Below are 23563 nucleotides of genomic sequence, written 5' to 3'. Positions count from 1 at the left end.
CAGTCACCATCTGCAGTGATTTCAGAGCCCAGAAAAATAAAGTCAGCCACTGTTCCCACTGTTTCCCCATCTATTTCCCATGAAGCGGTGGGACCAGATGCCATGATCTTAGTTTTCTGAACGTTGAGCTTTAAGCCAACTTTTTCACTCTCCTCTTTCACTTTCATCAAGAGGCTCTTTAGTTATTCTTCACTTTCTGCCATATGGTGGTATCATCTGCATATCTGAGGTTATTGATATTTCTCCCAGCAATCTTGATTCCAGTTTGTGCTTCTTCCAGCCCAGCGTTTCTCATGATGTATTCTGCATATAAGTTAAATAAGCAGGGCGACAGTATACAGCCTTGACATACTCCTTTTCCTGTTTGGAACCAGTCTGTTGTTCCATGTCCCGTTCTAACTGTTGTTTCCTGACCTGCATGCAGGTTTCTCAAGAGGCTGGTCAGGTGGTCTGGTATTCCCATCCCTTTCAGAATTTTCCACAGTTTATTGTGATCCACACAGTCAAAGGCTTTGGCATAGTCAATAAAGCAGAAATAGATGTTTTTCTGCAACTCTCTTGCTTTTTTGATGATCCAAAAAGACATTACCAATTTGATCTCTGGTTCCTCTGCTTTTTTAAAACCAGCTTGAACATCTGGAATTTCATGGTTCACGTATTGCTGAAGCCTCGCTTGCAGAATTTTAAGCATTACTTTACTGGCATGTGAGATGAGTGCAATTGTGGAGTACTTTGAGCATTGTTTGGCATTGCCTTTCTTTGGGATTGGAATGAAAACTGACCTTTTCCAGTCCTGTGGCCACTGCTGAGTTTTCCAAATTTGCTGGCATATTGAGTGCAGCACTTTCACAGCATCATCTTTCAGGATTTGAAATAGCTCAACTGGTATTCCATCACCTCCACTAGCTTTGTTTGTAGTGATGCTTCCTAAGGCCCACTTGACTTCACATCTCATGATGTCTGGCTCTAGGTGAGTGATCACACCATCATGATTATCTGGGTCATGAAGATCTTTTTTGTACAGTTCTTCTGTGTATTCTTGCCACCTCTTCTTAATATCATCTGCTTCTGTTAGGTCCCTACCATTTCTGTCCTTTCTTGTGCCCATCTTTTCATGAAATATTCCCTTGGAATCTCTAATTTTCTTGAAGAGATCCCTAGTCTTTCCATTCTGTTGTTTTCCTCTATTTCTTTGCATTGACCGCTGAGGAAGGCTTTCTTATCTCTCCTTGCTAATCTTTGGAACTCTGCATTCAAATGTGTATATCTTTCCCTTTCTCCTTTGCTTCTGGCTTCCCTTCTTTTCACAACTATTTGTAAGGCCTCCTCAGACAGCCATTTTGCTTTTTTGCATTTATTTTTCTTGGGGATGATCTTGATTCCTGTCTCTTTTACAATGTCACGAACCTCCATCCATAGTTCATCAGGCACTCTGTCTATCAGATCTAGTCCCTTAAATCTATTTCTCACTTCCCCTGTATAGTCATAAGGGATTTGATTTAGGTCATAACTGAATGGTCTATCATGGGCATCACTAAATGGTTGACATTGAAATCAGATTGATTATATTCTTTGAAGCCAAAGATGGAGAAGCTCTATACAGTCAGCAAAAACAAGACTGGGAGCTGACTGTGGCTCGGATCATGAACTCCTTATTGCCAAATTCATGTAGTTCAGACATTTCCTAATATCTTGTATGACTTCCTCTTTAACCATTAATTAATTAGATGTTGGTTGAGAGTTTTGTTCAAGGCTTCTATAACCTTAGTGATTTTCTGTCAATTAAGAGAGTAGTTTGGTAATCCCAACTATAATTAGTTTTATTAAATTCTCCTTGTAATTCTGTCAGTGTTTGCCCATGTATTTAGAAGCTTTGTTATTAGGCACATAAATGTTTAGGAGTGTCCACCTTTTTAACATTAGGTGACAGCCCTCTGTGCATTAAAACTGTGTGTGATATTAGCATAGGAACTTAAGTGTTCTTTTGATTAATGTAAGAATTTTTATTAGTATTTTTCATTTTCTTTTGTCTCTCTGCATCTTTAAAGTGTGTTTTTTTTTGGCATTAGTGTATCATTGGCTTATTTTATTCCAGTCTAACAGTTTCTGCCTTTTTTTCCCACGTCTAGTTAAGGTGCTTGATCTTCACTTTCATCAAGATAAAGAATACAATTAGAGTAACTGTTTTAATACTGCTGTCTACTAATTCAACCATCTATGTCATTTCTGGCTATTTTTTTATTATTCTTCTTACTCCTCATTATGAATTTTATTTTCTTGCCAGTTATCATGCTTAATTGGACCCCAGACATTGTGAATCTTAATTTAGAGGATGCTAGATACTTTTGTATTCCCCCAAATATTTTTTGTATGCTGTTAAACTTCTTGGGACAGTTTGATCCTTACAGATACTACTTTCTAAGACTTCATGAAGAGCAAGTCAAGTTGGAACCTCAGTTGAGCTTTTAAGTAGCTCATTTATTTGCAGGTTTGTGGATCTGATGCTCTGAATTCTGTCCACTGAGCCATGAAGGTGTCTGTTCTCACTGGTGCGAGCAGGTATTCTGCTCAGCCATGCGAGTGTCTGGGCACTTTTGCCTCCAATCCCTTAGTGATTCTTCCATTGGCCTTGGTCATTTTCTTACATACATGCACTAGTAAGCACTCCCCCATGTTCAGGAGGGGCTCTGCAGGTCTCTGGAGCCCTGGCTCCCTTGTAAACTTCAGCCTCCCTGACATGTGGGTTCTCATCTCTGCCTCCTCAACTCAGGAAGACTATCAGTCTCACCCTGGGCTTCCACTCCTATACCTGGGATCCCTGCCCTCTCCAGGGAATCTGCTGGGGAGGATTTAAGGACTCTCACTTGATTCCTATCCCTCAGAATCATGATCCGACAATGACTGATGCCCAAGGCTTTAAAAGTCATTTAAAGCAATAACAAATTTTGACTTTTTTTTTTCAAATTTCATTAAACACTGTTACTCCAACTTAGCCAAAGAAAGATTGTAGTGAGATTATTTTTTAAAATTTAAATTAATGAAATGAACAGTGACTAAGAAAGAGTTTAGAATTGTTTTCTAGGGTCACTTTAATTTAGTTTTGTTAACCACCCCTCATTGTGTTTAATATAATATTTAACTTTTGGAACAGATTGTATTATCCTTGTTACATGGTCATCATGTGTTAGAGAGTAAACAGGAGCAGCATTTGGCATAAGACAGAGGTCATTTCAGTCAGTTCTTGAGTGGTTGCTGGCATCTTTGCTCTCGTCAACATGATAATCTGCGAGGGCTTGTAGTAATGTTTGTTTCAGTATCTTTTTCTTTACCTTATAGAAATACTGAGACACTTGCAAGTGGCTGAACATCCATTTGCTGAGTGTAAAGTTTACTTTTGAGAAGAATAAAGATGATCATAAAAATTGTATATCTGCTTGTGTCTTTTTTGGGAGAATCTGGGATCCACCATGTGGTGGGAGTATATGTAAATTTACCTGAAAAAAGTCATGTACTTGCAAGTTTCTGTTCAGTAATTCAGTGATAATGGAAAGTTCCCCTGGTGTTATTCCTTATTGCTATGCTTGTTTTGTATGTCAATCACTTATGCTTAATTTTCAACTGTGGATATTACCAGGCATATTCTTCCATGATTGCTTCTCAGCCTGACTCCCAGGCTCTCTGATCTTGATTTTAACTTTTTGGCTATTTTTCCATTTTGTTTAATAATTAACCCCCTCCTCCCATTAACTTTGGTATTTCAGCAGATTTATGTCTGGCCCCCAGTTATTTTTCTTTTATATCCCCTCCATTGTTACTCTCTAAATTAGAGAGGAAACTTAGCATTTTTCTGGTCCTTCCCTCTTTTCTTGCTGACTCTAGGGTTCATTCATGGAGTTGCTGAAGAGAGAATGACAAGACATTCACGTTCACAAGTAAACTTACTCTACCACATCCATGGCCTTCATGGCCTCTCTTCCTGGGTCACCATCATAAATTCTTCTTGTGGCTGTTTCTTCCTCAGTAGTTCATTCTTAGTTCCTTGGTCCTAGATTTACAGTCATTTATATCTAGATTGGAGAAGGAAATGGCAACCCACTCCAGTGTTCTTGCCTGGAGAATCCCAGGGACGGGGGAGCTTGGTGGGCTACTGTCTATGGGGTCGCACAGAGTCGGACACAACTGAAGTGACTTAGCAGCAGCAGCAGCATATCTAGATTGATGCCTGTGCTGTTTGGGCTGGTAAAGGTCCAACTGCTCATAGATACAGGTTAGTGAAGTGAAGACAACTTCTCCTTTAAAGATATATACCCGTGAAAGATCAACCAGAAAAATTAAAGACCGTGAGCTCATCCCAGGGGTCACCTGACCGTACATGCTTCCTTGCATTCCCCACAGTTATTTCACACAGCATCATTTTGCAACAAGCATTTTTGTGTTCTCATTTCTTACAGGCTTATAATGTCTTAAAACTGCTATTCAAAATCTTTTTAAAATCCAGCCCCTAGATTTCAAATCCATCTGCCATCTGGTCTTTTTGCTTGTGTTAACTTTGTTACCCAGTCCCGCCTAGTCCCTTTGTCCCATCCTGCAAATTTACCTGACAGCTTGAAATATATTTTTTAAAAGTTACGTAATAATTTTGCCTTCAGTTTTACATGGGGAAATATCGTAACGCTCCCCAATCCTTATATTCCTGTTACTATTATCAAACAAAGCTCTACCGAGAACATGGCTGATTTAATGGCATTTTATCATTTTTCTTGCTTTTTGCAATGACAGCCATTTCTTGTAGTTTACTGTAGTGCTGAAGAGCAGAAATTCTGGATCCATCATGTGCAAACCCTATCACCAGTACTCGCCAGCTGTGTGGCCGTGAGAAGGTTGCTTAACCTTTCTGTGCTACAGTATCTTCCTCTATGAAAGGGGATAATAATGGTACTTACTCCATATATACTGTTAATATATGTAAACCACTTAAAACAGTGTCTAGCGCATCACATGTGCTGTGTGTAACTGGTTATTACTAAAATAGAGCAAGAATAAGGAAGAATTAACATGGCTAAAAAGTGGAGTGTCTTTCTCTTTTGCTTCCCCTTTTAATGACTGTGTTCTTACTTTAATGACAACATTGACTCTAGCAGACTTTTTCTGGTTTTATTGTTTCTGAAATTGGTATTTATCAGAACCCCTGCATACTTTTAAATTTGTTTGATTTCTCTGAAGTCCACGTGGTGCTTTAGAACTGGGAAAGTAAATTTGAAATTGCTAATATATCTATTGAGTGCTTCCTCTCTTCCATGTGCCCAGCTAGCTATTGATTCTGCTTTACATCATATATGTGTCCTAACACACCCATTACTAGGTTTTGTTTTTCATTCCTCTCATCAAGACATAGAGACTGAGACTTTGTCCAACCTTATAGGTGTGTTTCTGGAGTAGAAACATGCATTTTTCTGACACTGATTCCCATGACCCACCATGCTGGGTCCTTTTCTATAGCCATTTGCCAGAACTGCATCCTTTCTTTAAAAATAATCTTTCTGTATTAATTTGGCCAAACCTTACCGCTTTCCACCTTGAAGTCTGCTTAGAATTCACTCCTCTTTGAGTTCTTCTCATCCAGAGCCTGTAAATTTTCAGGAATAATATCTTCACAGCATGTCCCCCACATGTGGTTCATCACATGGACAAGGAGAGCTTGGCAGTGGATACATTAAATGGTTGCTCCCGCTACTTGAGGACCCCTCCTTGCTCTTGGTGCGTATCTGCTCTCTCTGCACCTTCTTGTCCCACCAAATGGCCATGGCTCAGAGAATCGGTGCAGAGGGTAAATGGCAGGTTTCAAGACTTGAACATCTGACTTCTAAAAGTGTTTCTGAATATGAGTATAATCAGGTGGTTCTAATCCTTCCCGAAGGTCGCAGGAGGGAGTTCAGGACAAGCAATCTGTGGACAAACACACCACATACCGTTGGTTTTTATTTTCAGGGTTGTGTGTCAGGTGGGTATTTGGAGTTTTATTTCCTTAAGCTCCAGTGAGACTCCAGGAAAGATAGAGTGTAAACAAATTGTCTGACATACACCCTGGGGGACCCAGTTTCCACATGAACACACCTAATGAAATTTCCTTAATTGTGCACATCCTGCTAAAAATGCTGCTGTGCCTGATGAATTGCAGGCTTCTGTTCACCAGCCTTTTATCCTGTTTTGTGATGAATATAAATACTGTATTTTTAGTTGCAAGTTTCCATGTGTCTTCTGAAATGGGATTTGATATGGCATCCATTTAATGATTGAAATGCTTAGGTCTAAGGCTTAATGTGAGAGCCTCACGAAGTCACTGACTTGTGACCGTTTGTACTCGCCAAAGCAGAAGTATTGTAGAGGGGATTTCCATGAGTGTAATTGGAATGACAGCCTAGGTTTCAGGCCCCGGGTGTGCAGACTTGGCTCCATGGGGTCCGATGGATGGAAGCCTGCCACAAGAGGAAAGAGCCGTGCCCAGGGCTCCTTTTAGCGTTCTTTCACGTTGACAAGTGTCTGCACCAGGTGCCCCATCCCACCTCCCTAGTAGGAATGCCATTCTTGAAGCATCTGCAAGAGGGTGCACATGACTTCAAGGAATGATTAAAGCAAACTAAATGGAGAGTCCAAGTCAGCTCAGTAACATTTACTAAATACTTAATGTGTCCTCATTGCTCCGGGAGACACCAGAGACATTTGGTATCTTCAGGGAAACTGGCTCAAAAATTAGTTCAAATGAAATTGGCAGAAATGACAACAGAGTTGAATTTATTTATTTTAAATTAGTTTTTCCCAGCCACTGGATTTCATATCTTAGCATTGTCTGCATGCCTGAGCTGTATATCTTGGTGTAGACCTATTATAATTTGTGTCCATTTTTCACAATTTAAGATATTTTTGTAATGTTTTAATGAAACGACTGATGCTTTTGTAATATTACGGGCATGTTTTCATTTATGTGTTTGTTTGCAACTAGAAGTAAATGTTTTAAATCATCCTTAATAATTTCTATTCACTCTTTGACACTATTCACATTAAAATGTTAATACTTTTTTCCTAAAATAAGATCGATTGAAATAAAAATTCTCATTCTGAACAAGGGAGAAAAATGCCAAAAGCATTCACATTAGTATATCTCCCCAAACCCCCTTTCCTTTTCTCTCTCCATTTGTGATACAGTTTCAGCCAGCCCAGGTCTCACGACTGTCTCTGATTGTAACAACCCTAAGTTAGGCTGGCTGACAGATATCCCAGGGCATAAAATAAAGTGATTCTCCAAGATAGAATTGGAAATTTTCTGCCTTTGAAAGTCACAGACAAATTCCAAAGAGTTAAAATTGTTTTTAAACATTTTAAAAATAGACTTATTGCCTTTGGGATAGTGAATGCAGGCTTAAAAACAGAATTTCTTTTTTATAAAAGACAACAAAGATGGTTATAGATTATACTGAATTATTTTCTATTATGTTATCAAACAGTTTTTTGAAGGCTATTTTCAGAAATTATTTTCTAAAAACTAGAGGTGTGCAAACTTTGACTACGTAAGTAGTAATTTCACAAGCATGTTAATAACATTAAACATTTAAACTATGGCATTTGTTTTGTAAGTGTTTCTATATAGCTTAGTTCATATGTATTTAAATTATATAAAAATAAAATTAATCTTTGAAATAAATGAAATTTCATCCCCATTTACTGGGAAAGATCTGTTTATCTCTCAGCCTACAAACAAAGAAAAAAGAAAAACTTCTCTGTATTTTATATATATATATATTGCAAAGTATGCTCCTATACTAATGCAAAAAAAAAAAAAGGATACAGAAGTAGAACAGTTTTGTTCATTTGGAAGTATTTTTTTATTTGTAAATCATTTCTTTTTTAAATAGTAGGATCCTTTGCTTATTTGAATTCTACATCATAGCAGCTAATTTACAGATGATATGCTAAATATAACCAGAAATATGGCAACAATAGCCAACAATTCTCCACTTTGTCTATTCAGTCAAGTTCAAAATTGCATTCTATGAGTATGAAACAGCATCATGTCCATGTGGTTGGAAAGCAGCTGAATTAAACAGAGAGTGCTGTCAGTGGGAACAGTGAGGAGGCCGGGCAAGACCGGAACCAGGGCTGCCTTGTTGAAACACAGATGAAGACAGTGCCTGCTTTGTCAGAGCCTACACCTGAAGCTTTGTTGTGAGTCAGTTGCTCTAAATGCATAGAGCCTTACAGATGGCCTGGAATATAATAGCAGTACAATGTTTATGAAAGTCTGATAGATTAGCAAATGAGATTTTTAATTTATTCTTTAATTCAGTTATTTATCCATCAAACATTGATTGAACATTTATTACTGGTGTGTGTCAGGCAGTGCTGGTCTTGGGGAATAAGGAAAAATATAGCATGCATATCCATTCATGTGCTTCTGTTAACGATTTTTTCAGCTATCTATATTCTGCTATATTATCTAATTGCTAATTCTATAGGATCGTAGAATCTCATTATTAGGAAAATAATCTAGGCATCATATAGAAAATTGAATCTAAGCAGAACTGTATTTTTTCCTCTTAACAAAATCCACTTAATTATATATCATATATATGTGTGTGTGTGTATGTGTGTGTGTATATATCTATATCTATCTATCTATCTGTATATATATATATATAGAAGGAAATGACAACCCACTCCAGTATTCTTGCCTGGAGAATCCCATGGACAGAGGCATCTGATGGACTATAGTCCATAGGGTTGCACAGAATTAGATACAACTGAGTGTGCATGCATATACATATATTTTTACAGGAGAACAAAATTGTAGATTTTATACAACATGAATCCATTTCGCTACTTGCATTTTAGGCAAAATTAAGATAGCTAGATTTGATAACTTAAGTAATTCAAATGAGGTCTATGTTTTGTGATATAGACTGATGTCAGTAGAAAATCTTCCTTTAACTTATGTTTCTTTCTCTTTTGTTTTTTTTTCCCAATAGTTTTACCCAGCCACACATGTGGAAATCCTGGGGAAATCCTGAAGGGAGTCCTCCACGGGACACGATTCAACATAGGAGACAAGATCCGATATAGCTGTCTCTCTGGCTACGTCTTGGAGGGCCACGCCATTCTGACCTGCATCGTCAGCCCTGGGAACGGGGCCTCCTGGGACTTCCCAGCCCCATTCTGCAGAGGTAAGTGCCCGGGTGGGGAGGGCGTGATGTGCTCACACCTGGATTGAACAAGTGGCTTTGGAAATGATGTTGGGAAAATTCCCACTTAGCAAAAGCAAGATACGGCATGCTGGGTCTTTCCATGTCAGTTTGTTCTGTTCCCAATAGCGATATTATAAGTTACCTAAGAAACCACATTGTTGTTCATTCGCTAAGCCAGGTTCGACTCTCTGTGACCACGTGGACTGCAGCATGTCAGGCTTCCCTGTCCTACACTGTCTCCTAGAGTTTGCTCAAACTTATGTCCATTGGGTCAGTGATATCATCCAACTGTCTCATCTCTGTCACCTCCTTCTCTTCCTGCCCTCAATCTTTCCCAGCATCACCATCTATTCCAGTGAGTTGGTTCTTTGCATCAGGTGACCAAGTATTGGAGCTGCAGCACCAGTCCTTCCATTGAATATTTAGGGTTGATTTTCTTTAGGATGGACTGGTTGGATCTCCTTGCTGTCCAAGGGACTCTCAGGAGTCTTCTCCAACACCACAGTTCAAAAGCATCAATTCTCTGGCGCTCAGCCTTCTTTATGGTCCAGCTCTCACACCTGTACATGACTATTGGAAAAATCATAACTTTGACTATATGGATCTTGGTCAGCAAAGTGAGATCTTTGCTTTTTAATAAGCTGTCTAGGTTTGTCATAGCTTTCCTTCTAAGGAGCAAGTGTCTTTTAATTTTATGGCTGCAGTCACTGTCTGGAGTGATTTTGAATCCCCCCAAAATAAAATTTGTCACTGATTCCATGAAGTGATGGTATCAGATGCCATGATGCCATTTAGTGTTTTGAATGTTGAGTTTTAAGCCAGACTTTTTACTCTCCTTTTTTGCCCTCATCAAGAAAACACCATGACTGGACCCTATAAAGTCAGTAACAAATACAGATGCATTCTTTAAATACCAAGTTTTCTTCATCCTATTTCTGAAATTCTGTGGAATTCTGCACATTTTAATTACTTCTCATAGCAGTCTAAGATTTAGTATACATATTTTTTTTTTTTTTGGTCTTCTTTGAAGTTTCTTTCTTTTTTTTTTTTTAATCTTTTTTCTCATTAAGAATGGCAGATGTTCCTTGATAATTAAATTATATCACAGAAAGGCTCTTTCAAAACTCTTATTTGGAGACAGACCATAGAGGAATGCTCTAGTCCAAGTGTTCCTCTTCATGGTTTGGTACAAGGTTGGACTCAGTTTCTTTTTAGAAACCTTTGATTTTCAGCCTTTTCTGTGATGTTATTTTCATGATCCAGTAACTTTAGGAAAGAACATACTTTCACTCTTAGGTTTTGACTTTTCTAAGAAAAACTCACCTTATGATGTCAAAAATAATAGTGTAGCTTACATTTGTGTGTGTGCTCAGTTGTGTGACTCTTTGCAACCCCATGGACAGCAGCCCACCTAACTTAACATTTATTGATTTCTTAATGTAATTCAGAAAGTGTTTTACCTGAATCATATCACTAAATTCTCATAAGACCTCAGTGAAATAATGAATGTTCATGCTCATTTCACAGATGAAGAAGCACGATTTTAATTTTCCAAAGTTTCCAAAGATAGTACATGATGAGTTAAAACTCAAATTCATGACTGCCTTTTAAAAATTGAAGTGTGTTTGATATAAAATATTATGTTAGTTTCCAGTGTACAGCAAAGGGATTCAGTTATATCTATTTGTATATATTATATATTTTTATTCTTTTTCCATTATAGTTTATTACAAGAACCATGTCTGACTTTTTTTTATTTTTTTATTTATTTTATTTTTTAACTTTACAATATTGTATTGGTTTTGCCATATATGGACATGAATCCACCACAGGTATACATGTGTTCCCCATCCTGAACCCTCCTCCCTCCTCCCTCCCCATAACATCCCTCTGGGTCGTCCCAGTGCACCAGCCCCAAGCATCCAGTATTGTGCATCGAAACTGGACTGGCGACTCGTTTCATGTATGATATTATACATGTTTCAATGCCATTCTCCCAAATCATCCCACCCTCTCCCTCTCCCACGGAGTCCAAAAGACTGTTCTATATATCAGTGTCTCTTTTGCTCTCTCATATACAGGATTATTGTTACCATCTTTCTAAATTCCATATATATGCGTTAGTATACTGTATTGGTGTTTTTCTTTCTGGCTTACTTCACTCTGTATAATAGTCTCCAGTTTCATCCACCTCATTAGAACTGATTCAAATGTATTCTTTTTAATGGCTGAGTAATACTCCATTGTGTATATGTACCACAGCTTTCTTATCCATTCATCTGCTGATGGACATCTAGGTTGCTTCCATGTCCTGGCTATTATAAACAGTGCTGCAATGAACACTGGGGTACATCTGTCTCTTTCAATTCTGGTTTCCTCAGTGTATATGCCCAGCAGTGGGATTGCTGGGTCATAAGGCAGTTCTATTTCCAGTTTTTTAAGGAATCTCCACACTGTTCTCCATAGTGGCTGTACTAGTTTGCATTCCCACCAACAGTGTAAGAGGGCTCCCTGCTCTCCACACCCTCTCCAGCATTTATTGCTTGTAGACTTTTGGATTGCAGCCATTCTGACTGGTGTGAAATGTTACCTCATAGTGGTTTTGATCTGACTTTTTAATCCATATATGTAAGCAGGCAGATTCACAGCCTTAAGTCATCATATCAAAGTGTATCGTTTCCATCAGTATGTTTGTGTCTTAGTGTATGCTAGTTAATGAATACTTTTGTCTGTTTTAATTAACTTATTTATTTTAATTGGAGGATAATTTCTTTAAAATATTGTGGTGGTCTTTGCTATACATTGACACAAATCACCCATGGGTGCACACGTGTCCCCCCATCCTGAACCCCCCTCCCCACCCCATCCTTCTGGGTTGTCCCAAAGCACCAACATCGAGTGCTCTGCTTCATGCATTGAACTTGGACTGGTCAACTATTTTACATATGGTAATATACATGTTTCTATGTTATTCTCTCAAATCATCCCACCCTTGCCATCTCCCACATAATCCAAAAGTCTGTTCTTTATATCTGTGTCTCTTTTGCTGCCTTACATATAGGATCATTGTTACCATCTTTCTAAATTCCATATATATGTGCATTAATATATATATGTATTAATACATATTAATACTAATACATATTAATATATGTATATTAATACATGTATTAATATGTATTAATATACTATTAATTTTAATATTAATATTAATACTAATGCATTTTAATATAATATATATTGGTGTCTCTCTTTCTGACTTACTTCATTCTGTATAATAGGCTCCAGTTTCATCTTCTGCTCTATAACTGACTCAAATGCATTCTTTTTTATAGCTGAGTGATATTCCATAATGAATACTTTTCTATCTTTTTTCATTATCTGGGTAAGGTGTGGCAAGCTTATGAGATGTTTCTGATGTTAATTGTCCTAGGAATAGCATATTGGGGCTTCCCTGGTGGCTCTACAGTTAAGAGTCTGCCTGCAAATGCAGAAGATGGGGGTTTGACCCCTGAGTGGGGAAGATCCCCTGGAGAAGGAAATAACAACCCATTCCAGTGTTCTTGCCTGGATAATCCCATGGACATAGGAGCCTCATAGGCTACAGTCCATAAGGTCACAAAGAGTTGGACAGAACTGAGCAACTAAACAAGTGTCAAGCTACTACTGCTGCTACTATTACTGCTGATGATACTGGTAGTATTACTACTGCGGTCACAATAACTGCAGCTGCTAACTGGTGCATGGTGCTTACTTATTATGAGTGAGGCATTCCTCTTTCCTGTTTAATCTTCATGGTAGGTATTTTATTAAAGAATCATCTTACAAATAAGGCACCTAAGCGTTAGATGGGAAAATAACTTGTTCAAGATATTCCATCTCAGAGTGGTTGGGATTCAGATACACCATGTTCAAACCACCGCTGTGCCCTAGAGAAATTCCTATCATGGGCATCTTATACCTCATCCATCGTTCTTCCTGAAATGCTCATTTCTTTGCATGTTCCTCAGGTCTGTTATCTCTCACGTCTTTTTTCCCATACTGCTATTATTTTCTATCCTTTGTTGTCAAAAGGATGATGCCCTTAAAATCCAGAATCTCCACCCTCGTCTTTTCATTGATTTCCCTCGACTTGGTGACCCCATTTGAGGACACTGCCATGTGGGTCTCCTAAATGTACACTTTCTTCCTTCTGTCTCCCCTTGTGCCTCTGAAATTCCCATTAACTCTGTGAAACATTAGAATCACTGTTTTCCCCTGCTCACCACTCTTCCTCCGTTAGACTTTCATGCATCACCATTCCCTCTCCAACTTTCCCTTTCCAGGCATTGTTTTTCCTTCTCACCCAGACCTCCTTCACGTTGGTTAAATGATTCCATGTCTAGAATGTCTACCTCCACCCTACATTCTCCTCCTTAATTCCACTTCCCACCACCAACACACACACACACACACACACTTCATCATCACCCACTCAGTCAGACCACCTCAGTGACTCAGTAAGAACTAAGTGCAACCTCTTCAAAGAGCTGCCCCGATGCCACCTTCCCTTGTCTTAACTGACTTGTCCACTTTCATCTCTTAGAATTCCATTTGTTCAGTCATTCAGTCATGTCTGATTCTTTGCAACCCCTTGGACTGCAGCATGCCAGACTTCCCTGTCCTTCACTGTCTCCTGGAATTTGCTTTTTAGTGTCAGAGACATGGATGTTATGCTTTTTTCTTCATCACACAATGCTTTGCTTGGGTTGACTCCCCCAAGGCCAGTTGTGTGCATCTCCCAAGACCTGTGTTCCTCTCACCCTGCTTGCCATCCCCCCAGGGTGACACAGGAAACCAGCAAATGCTACCGAGCAAGGTTTCTTCCCAAAGAGTCCCTTACCAGCTCACCACTGGAAATCCAAACATTCACTTTTTCCTGTTACAAAGTTTTCCCTTTCATCTTCCTTAGAGCCATAAACCTTACTTAGTTGTCAAGTTCACACTTGAGCCCAAATTTTAGTCAGTTTAAAAAAAAAAAAAAAATTTACTACAACAGTACCACCGAATCTCTGCAGTGAGCATTTGCTAGTGTTGAAAAATTTACATTATAGCTCCAAGTGGCAGCATTTACCTGAACAATGGCACTTAAATGTGTGTATCTTTTCTAGAGTCACATGGTGCTCTTTGGAGAAAAAGGATATAACCATGTATTTAGTAAAGTGAATGCATGATGAAGTGGGAGGCCAGCCAGATCTACTTAAAGCCTATCCCCTTCAACAGGAGAGCAGCATCAAGCTGACTTCTTTCAAGGATGAGGACTTGGACCTTCTCCTTCTGGAGATGCCATGTTTCCATCTTCTTCATTTATCCTTGAGTTTGCACCTAAATCTAATCTAATCTTAATCTAATCTTAAACTAAATCTAATCTAACCTAATCTTTTCTAATCTCCCCTCATTATTGGTTATTGTCCCAATTGTCTCTTCTAGTCTTTACAAAGATGTCCTTTTTCTGTTTGTGCAGTTATGTATATTTAGACGAGAAACAAAAGGGTTTGAAAAGAAAAAAAGAAAAACTACATACATTCAATAATGCATATTCTCAGCTCAGGCAGGGGCTCGCGACTGTTCAACTTGACATGCCTACCCAAGAAAAACTCCAGGTCCTCAGCATTTAGAGGCTCCGCTGGTGGCTCAGATGGTAAAGAATCTGCCTGAAATGTGGGAGACCCAGGTTCAATCCATGGGTTGGGAAGATCCTCTGGAGAAGGAAATACCAATCAACTCCAGTATTCTTGCCTGGAGAATTCCACAAACAGATGGGCCTGGTCCATGGAATCACAAAGAGTCAGACACAACTAAGTGACCAACACTTTCTTTCTTTAGTATTTAGGTCAGCGTGGTTTGCTAGAAATATAACGTTATCCAAAAGTGAGAGCCAACTATGTAATCAAAACTTCCTAATAACTACATTGATAAAGTAAAAAAAAAAAAAAAATCGGCTGTGTTTAATTTTTAAAATGTACTTTTTTAACCCAACATAGCCCGATTATGATCATTTCAATATGTAATCAATATAAAATATTAATGAAGTAGTTTGCACATTTTTTCCATACTAGTCTTCAAAACCTGGCATGTAATTCAGTTACGACATTTCTCAAGGTTGATAGAACCACATTTCAGGTTCTCGTTAGCTATGTATGCTAGTATCTCCTGTTTCAGAGGGCTTGGACACAGCAAGCAGAGAAATTTTAGTTTTCTTTTTTTCCTTCCACAGCAGTTGCTAATGTATACAGAGTCCTGGTGCTTTGCGTACATTTTACTCATGATGTAGGTTTCAGTAGACAGTGGTAAGTTTCATGACAAGGACTCACAAGAAAATGGGTCTGAAATATACGAATCTATGCCATTGTCTAACCCCATGGGTGGAGGAGCCTGGTAGGCTGCAGTCCATGGGGTCGCTAAGAGTCGGACACGACTGAGCAACTTCACTTTGACTTTTCACTTTCATGCATTGGAGGAGGAAATGGCAACCCACTCCAGTGTTCTTGCCTGGAGAATCCCATGAACAGGGGAGCCTGGTGGGCTGCTGTCTATGGGGTCGCACAGAGTCATACACGACTGAAGCGACTTAGCAGCAGCAGCAGCAGCACGCCATTGTCTGATTGGAATTCTTCCTTTTAGCTTCTTCGCAGTTACTGAGACAGACTTGAGCTGAATAGCAGCAGACAGGAGAAGCCTATTTTCACAATTACTTTTAAGGCAGAAGATAAGGGTGAGCCTAGTTCTGCATTAATCCAAACAGGTTTCTCAAAAAGAACCTCATTTCAGACGCTGTCTTATTTTGGGAAGAAATGGCACTGGGATCTAATGAACGAAGATTATGGAAAACTTTGAAGGAGAGACTGATTAGCTAGTGGAGTAAGCAGAGAATTGAAAACAGTTTCATGCATGTGTGGCTCAAGATATATAAAGAATACAATTAAGAGAACTCTAGGGAGAAAACAAACTATTAATAGGTTCAGTTCTGAAAGATAGTTGTTACAATCTATGTTACTGTAAGTACATTGGATTCCTGTACCACATGTCTTTCCCATCTGTAAACTACTACATATACTACAGTAAGATATTCACACAACAGCCTAGCTCCAGAGACCGCATACCCAATCTCTACACAGTAATGTCAATAGACAAGCAAAGATTTTGGAAAGATGATATTCTCAGCATTAGTATGAAGATGAAATGGCGTATGCAAAACAGCCTGCAAAGTCTTTAAACTGTAAAGAAGGTAAATGGAACGTAGGTGATATAGCATGAAGTTTATGGGCTGTGTGGTGTTATTTTCTCTCTGTCCTCAGTTTTCCTCCCTGTATAATAGTTTCTATTTCCTAGGTCTGTTGGAAAGGTGAAATGAAATACTCCATATAAAATCCTTAAAGAGACATCAACACAGTGAAATTCTATATGTATTAGCTGTTGCAATTACCATCTCGATCTTCTCCCCCTTCCAATCTTGAAAGCAAATTCAGATTTCAGATTTCAGTGATTGGAGACAAATCACAAGAAAAAAAAATTGAAAGTAAATTCATATAAATTATATGCTGCTGCTGCTAAGTCGCTTCAGTCATGTCCAACTCTGTGCGACCCCATAGACGGCAGCCCACTAGGCTCCTCTGTCCCTGGGATTCTCCAGGCAAGAATACTGGAGTGGGTTGCCATTTCCTTCTCCAATGCATGAAAGTGAAAAGTGAAAGTGAAGTCGCTTAGTCGTGCCTGACTCTTAGCGACCCCATGGTCTGCAGCCTACCAGGCTCCTCCATCCATGGGATTTTCCAGGCAAGAGTACTGGAGTGGGGTGCCATTGCCTTCTCCAAATTATCTTAATGCTACTGGCTTCTAAGTAAATGTTTTTTATGCTTTATTGGAGTTCTTTAGAATAAAAAAGAGAGACTACCAGGCTCATTTCAGAAGAAAAAATGAATAGAGATTCAGAAAAGGAGTGAGCACCTACTGAAGGGTGAGTCTATGTCAGAACAGGCCATTGTGTTCACATGTTACTATGTGGATTGCAATAATGAGACAAAAATCACATATCCAGCATGCATGGAGATATATACGAGTATATAAATAGCATGATGGTATCGAAAATATAGATGTAATAATAGTAAGATGGAGATTATATCTAGATTCATTTTTCTTAAGGGTCTAATAAATCAGGTTCAAAGTATTTTTAATAAGGTTTGACATAAAACAGCAAAGTTCTATAAAGCAATTATCCTTCAATAAAAAATTAATTAAAAAAAAAAAAAGAAGACAAATCGCTTCAGTCATGTCTGACTTTCTGTGACCCCATGGACTGTAAGCCACTAGACTTCTATATCCATGGGATTCTCCAAGCAAGAATACTTGAGTGGTTGCCATGCTCTCCTCCAAGGGATCTTCTCAACCCAGGGATGGAACCCATGTCTCCTCCATCTCCTGCATTGACAGGTGGGCTATTTACCACTAGTGCCACCTGGGAAGCCCCAGAGGAATACATAGGTTAGTATCAATTATCAAATGATAAGACATTTCTGCTTGGTCATTCAAAATGTAGATTTTTAAGAAAAAGATGTGATAACAATTAAACCTATATCAGTAATCGAACATCAGGTATCATTCAAATGCTTTACAAATATCTTTGTATTTAATGTTCACCATGACCCTGGCTTCCCTGGTGTCTCATATGGCAAAGAATCTGCCGGCAATGCAGGAGAACTGGGTTCGATCCCTGGGTCAGGATGATCCCCTGGAGAAGGGAATGGCAACCCTCTCCAGTATTCTTGCCTGGAGAATCCCACTGACAGAGAAGCCTGGAGGGTAGGGATCACAAATAGTCAGACATGACTGAGCGACTAACATTTTCACTTTCTTTCATATCCCTGCAAGTTAGGTGTCCTCCTTGGTCTTGTTTTTCATGCAAAGAGTTTCGGGCACAGAGGCATGAGGTCACATAGCGGTAAGTGGGAGAGGCTGAACTGTGACCTGGGATCTTATTCTATCAGTCCCTACAATGCTCGGCCTGTTCCCTTTCAATTTAAAAGAAAGAATAAAAATAGGTTTCTTTAAAGAAGAGACCTATGCTTTCATTGGAGCACAAATTTTTGAAATGGGATTGAGCAAACAGATATTTTCCTCCTGACAAATTATTCCCCGATCCCCGAGGAGCCTGGGAAGGGGAGAGGAGAACGTGGTCCCTGCTCCGGGGAAAGCCGTGTGCCACCCGGTTTTCTCCTCAGGGGAGGGACGTTGCTGGGCCCCGCACCCTCCCGCTTCTCCGCCTGCTCCTTGTGCGGTGCGTGTGGAGGTGTCTGGCCGGCCTGCAGGCCCCCCTCGGGGATTACGAGCCTCAGAGGAGAAGCACAAAGGCAGGCCAACAGCAGCAGGGAGACGTGACCGCCCGTCCCCGTGTTGTGGTGGACGCTGCGGCTGTGGCGGCTTTCTGTGAGCTCTGTGGGGTGACACCAGCCACAGCCTTGGGGCTCTCAGATGAACTCGATGTATCAGCGCAGCTCACGGGAGCCTCACGCCTACAGAGGGATGCTTGGCTGGAGGACCTTTCTCATATTTTACTCTGAAGGCTAGATGTGATTGGCTACAGCTGTTTCTTTATAGAGTTGGTCAGTCTTGGAGAAAAGGAGGTGGGTGGGCAGGGGTCTGCTCCCAGCCAGATAGTCCTCCTTTTGAAAAAGGCTCTCTTTGCATTCGGTTGATCCTCTCTCCCCTCTCTCCACTGCAGCCCTGAATCCCCCCTACCCCCAACTTGTCCTCCCAGGAACCCTTGTTTAGGGGCAGAAAGGTGAGGCCTAGAGGATGCTGCTGGGCACGGGGATCCCAGTACCTGCAGCCAGGGGTTCTCTGGCTCCAGGTGAAGTGGACTTAGACACTTGAGGCAGGAAATGAACCACCTGACCCTTGGCTGGTTGATCATCCTTCCCTCCTTATTTTCCATTTTCAGCCAGCAGAGTCTTTTTTCGCCCACTAAGAATTATTTCAAGAAAAGCCACAGGGAAGTGTAGGCATGGCTCAGCATTTTATTTAGATCACACACCTCTGTGACAGGTTTGTGTTAGGAACTTGGCGTGCATTAGTTGATCTTATCCTGTCCGGAAGTGTTCAAGTTTAATATTAATCCTCAGAACTTGCAGGTAAGGAACCTAAGCCTGTGTGATGTGAGGCATGCTGTCCAGAGCTGCAGAGACGGTGGATGCAAAGGCAGGTCTCACACAGCGCCTCCTGCTTGGGGCAGTTAAGGACAGGTGTGTTTGCTTTTTCTATTTCAGTCTGTTGAGAAGCATGACCTGCAAACCACTGAAAAATAGCTGTAAACGAATTATTAGCAGAGTCTATAGCTATTTACTCACTGAGGCTGTCACCTTGTCTCTCTGTCTCAACACATGCATTTAAGATAAATATTCACTGAAAAGTGTCAAAACCCATTGTCACTGTTACGTGATAGTTGGAAAGAGTACAGGATGTGGCAGCTGTTTTGCTTGTTTTAGAGAGTTGACGGATTTTATCCGTTTCAGGACAGTTGTATTTCCTTGGAACAATTAATGATAGCAAGCAGAGATGCCATGAAATAAAGTGCCAGGAGAAGTCTTAGCAATACCCTTAATAAAACATGCTAAATAATGGATGCCATGTTTCATATAAAGTTGCCTAAAGCTGCAAATTTCTTTAATTGATAAGCCTTACATAATGTGACTGGAAACGACAACATGTCACTTGCCAGTGCCTTATGAAATGTCACTCAAGGTTTTTAATTGCAGACATCGTGCCACTGATGGGGAAGAGAAACTCTGGGAGAAGATACAGCCAGAGGGAGGCAGGGAGGGAGAGGAGTCATGCTTTTTCGTGGGTGTCAAACTCTGTGATATTTAAAACACAGCTGTGTTTTTATCAGTTATGTTACAGAGGTAATATTGTAAAAATGAATCTTAAATGATTAATCATGTCAGGACCAAGCATTGCAAAATAAGGTTGAATGGGATAGTCTTCATTTAAGAAACACAGCTCTGTATTAAGTGTGGACAGCTTTGGGGAGTTTAGTTTTCAGCACTTATCTATATATACCAGGTAATAAACAACCCTAAGTCTCACCAATTGTTTTTAAATGTTGAAAATATATGTCAGTGTTATTATAGTAAATCTGGTGTGCATGCTTTGCATTTCACAAGGCTACAGGGCTTTCTGATAAGCACTTTTTTGTAATATTACCTCTCTGAATGCAATCTAACATTTTAAAGCATAATCGTAAGTGCCTGTATACCAGTTATTTTGAGGCCCAAGTTGCAGTATTTTTCCAAGACTTTTTCTCATGTAAATACCATCTTAGATTGTAGGACTCAAGCTGTCTAGTGACCAAATTAATACTTCCCCAGGAAATGCCATTCCTTGTGATGGGCAGTGATGGAAGTGTTTACTAGCAAGGACCCTGTTTTCTTACTAGCTAAGACATCCTGGACAAGCTGTGTGCAAAGCCTCTGCCTGTGAATCTGTTGAATTGGATTCATGCTCCTTTTTTTTTTTTTTAAGTTTAATAGTGTTGATTCACAATGTTCTGTTAGTTTCAGGTGTACAACAAAGTGACTCAGTGTGGAATATGTGCATATATGTGTGTGTACGTGTGTATCTAGATTAACACAATTAATGCTTTAAATCTCATGGGACTGGTAAAGAGTAAATGAGATGCTGGAAGTACTCAGTATCAATAATGGCCATTATTATTGAAATCATTATTGCTGACAAGCTAGAATGGAACAAAGGTAGAAACCAAAGGAAAGCAGTTCATCCTCTGAAACTCTCAGAGGCTAAAATCGTAGAACATAGTACATTTTGGTTTTATTTTTAAGATTGGTATTAAGTGATAAACATTTCAGTTTTAATTGACAGCATTTTCTTCTCAATATCCTCAATATTATACAAATTAATAGTTCTCTCTCTCCCCATAATTGAGCATAATGAGTGTTTCCAGTATTTGCTTCTACACATAATGCTATAATTAGTGTCTCTGTATATATAGCATTGCCTTTGTTTCTTCTGTTTAATTATTTCCTAAGGAAAGAATTCTTGGGATGTTATTTATGCTTTGCAAACTTGCTGAGCAAATTTCCATGCCACACATATTTTTACTACAATTACTCTTGGATTTGATGTTCGCATTTCCTTTTAATTTGCTGAGGATTTAATAGCATGAAAATGATGCCCCAAAGTTGGTTTTTTTTATTTTTTTATTTTTTTTTATTTCCAGTAGACTATGCCTGCTGTCTATTTGTGTTTGTTCATTTAAGAAACATTTATGCAGGACAGACAAGATGTCAGATATATTTAACAGTCAGGTCAGTAGACTCTTTCTGTCAAGGGCCATAAAGTAAATGTTTCATGTATTTCAAGCCATATGGTCTGTGTTTCAGCTACTGTAGTCAGTAATTTTAGAGCAGAAGTCTCCAGTGACTACCTAAACAAACAGGCATGAGTGTTTCTACACGCATCCTGGAGTCTATTTACAATAATAGATACCAGGCTGCATGCGGCCCATAAGCTGTAGTCTGCTTACATAAGTTCTTCTCTGGGGCTACAAAGTGAACAAAACAAGAAAAGCCCCAACTGCCATATCTTCATGGGGAGAAGTGAAAGTCACTCAGTCGTGTCCAAATCTTTGTGACCCCATGGACTAGAATTCTCCAGGCCAGAATACTGGAGTGGGTAGCCTTTCCCTTCTCCAGGGGATCTTCCCAACCCAGGGATCGAGCCCAGGTCTCCTGCATTGCAGGTAGATCTTTACCAGCTGAGCCACAAGGGAAGCCCTCATGGGTAGAGGTCGACCACATAAATTAAAACAAAAATGAGTAAAAACAAATCAATATGTCACATACCCAATTGTAATAATTGTTTACTTAAGTGTTGACAGACGCATTCACTGAGACAGTGCCCTCTGATTGAGCTGTGGTGACTACTGCTTGGTTTGCCTAAGATAGTCCTGGTGTTAGCACTGGAGGTCCCCTGTCCTGGGAAACCACTATCTTTGGCCAACACAGCAATATGTTGTGGAGGTGAGAGATTAAAAGACATGAGAATGTTGAGAGCATGGTCGAGATCAAGGAAACAGCCAGGACTTTGATCCTGAGCAACCACAGGGTGAGTGAAGAGCAATGCAGAAGCCAGTATGGCTGGAGTGGAGTGGACAGTGGCATGGTTGTGGGAGAAAAGGTCAGAGGGGATGGATGATGAGGGATTCTGGGGCCCTGTGGGCCATTATACAGAGCCGTATGGGAAGACATCAGATGGTTTTGATGAGAGAAGCAGTGTCATTGCATTTTGAATTTAAGAGACTCACTCTGCTGCTCTTTTGAGCCAAGAATATGTGGTGGGAAGGGTGGAATGGGGAAACCTGTTTGGAAACCACTCCAGTCTTCAAGGAGAGAGATGATGCAATTTTGAGAGGTAGTAGGAGCAGTGGGGCTTCCCTCATGGCTCAGATGGTAGAGAATCTACCTGCCAATGCAGGAGATGTGGGTTTGATCTTTGGGTCAGGAAGATCCCCTGGAGAACGGAATGGCTACCCACTCCAGTATTCTTGCCTGGAAAATTCCATGGACAGAAGAGCCTGGAGGGCTACAGTCCATGGGGTTGCAAAGAGTCAGACTTGACTGAATGACTCATCACTTTCACAACACAAGCAGCAGTGGAGGTTGCAAGATGCATTTGGATTCAGAATACAGATTAGAAAGGTCAGCTTTCCAAGGAGACTTCTCTGAGGACTTCGTGGTTACCAGATTCCCTCCTGCCTCTGGCTCAGGGCATTTTTTATCCGCTCATTCTGATTATTTAGCATTACATTAAAAAAAAAAAAAAAGCTTATAGACATCATTTTTTAGAGCAATTTTAAGATTATAGAAAACTCGAGCAGGAAATAGCATTCCTGTATATGAGTTCTTCTGTCCCCCTGCAAAGTCTTTCCTTTTATTAATATCTTACAATAATATGGTACTTTCATTACAACTGATGAAATAATATCAGTGTATTTTGACAAATGCGTAATTCCATTTACCCACCATTGCAGGGTTGTGTAGAATGGGCCCGCTGCCTTTACAATCCTTTGGGCTCCAGCTGTTCATTTCTCTCTCCACCCTAACCCCTTGGTAACCCTGATCTTTTTACTGTCTATAGTTGTACCTTTTCAGAATGTCATATGGTTGAAGCTATACAACATGTAGGTGCCTCTCCCTTCACAGTATGCATTTAAGGCTATTGCGTCTCTTCATAACTTGGCAGTTCATTTCCTTATATTTCTGAATGGTTTTTGT

At 39.8% G+C, this 23563-nt stretch overlaps 1 protein-coding gene across 1 annotated transcript in view; it reads left to right on the top strand.

Annotated features, from left to right (window-relative positions):
- CSMD1 (CUB and Sushi multiple domains 1) overlaps window positions 1-23563 on the top strand; it is a 2074203-nt gene that overhangs the window by 1000680 nt on the left and 1049960 nt on the right. Inside the window, exon 4 of the mRNA XM_086379826.1 lies at window positions 9021-9215. Coding sequence (XP_086235952.1) covers window positions 9021-9215 — 195 coding nt within the window. The remainder of the gene's footprint in view (window positions 1-9020; window positions 9216-23563) is intronic.

The sequence above is a fragment of the Bos grunniens genome, chromosome 27, assembly GCF_055505025.1.
Source record: "Bos grunniens cultivar Pamir isolate PY7600 chromosome 27, Bosgru_T2T1.0, whole genome shotgun sequence".
Lineage (NCBI taxonomy): Eukaryota > Metazoa > Chordata > Mammalia > Artiodactyla > Bovidae > Bos > Bos grunniens.
The sequence above is the reverse complement of the archived record's forward strand: the minus strand, read 5'-3'. Positions and strand labels throughout refer to the sequence as shown.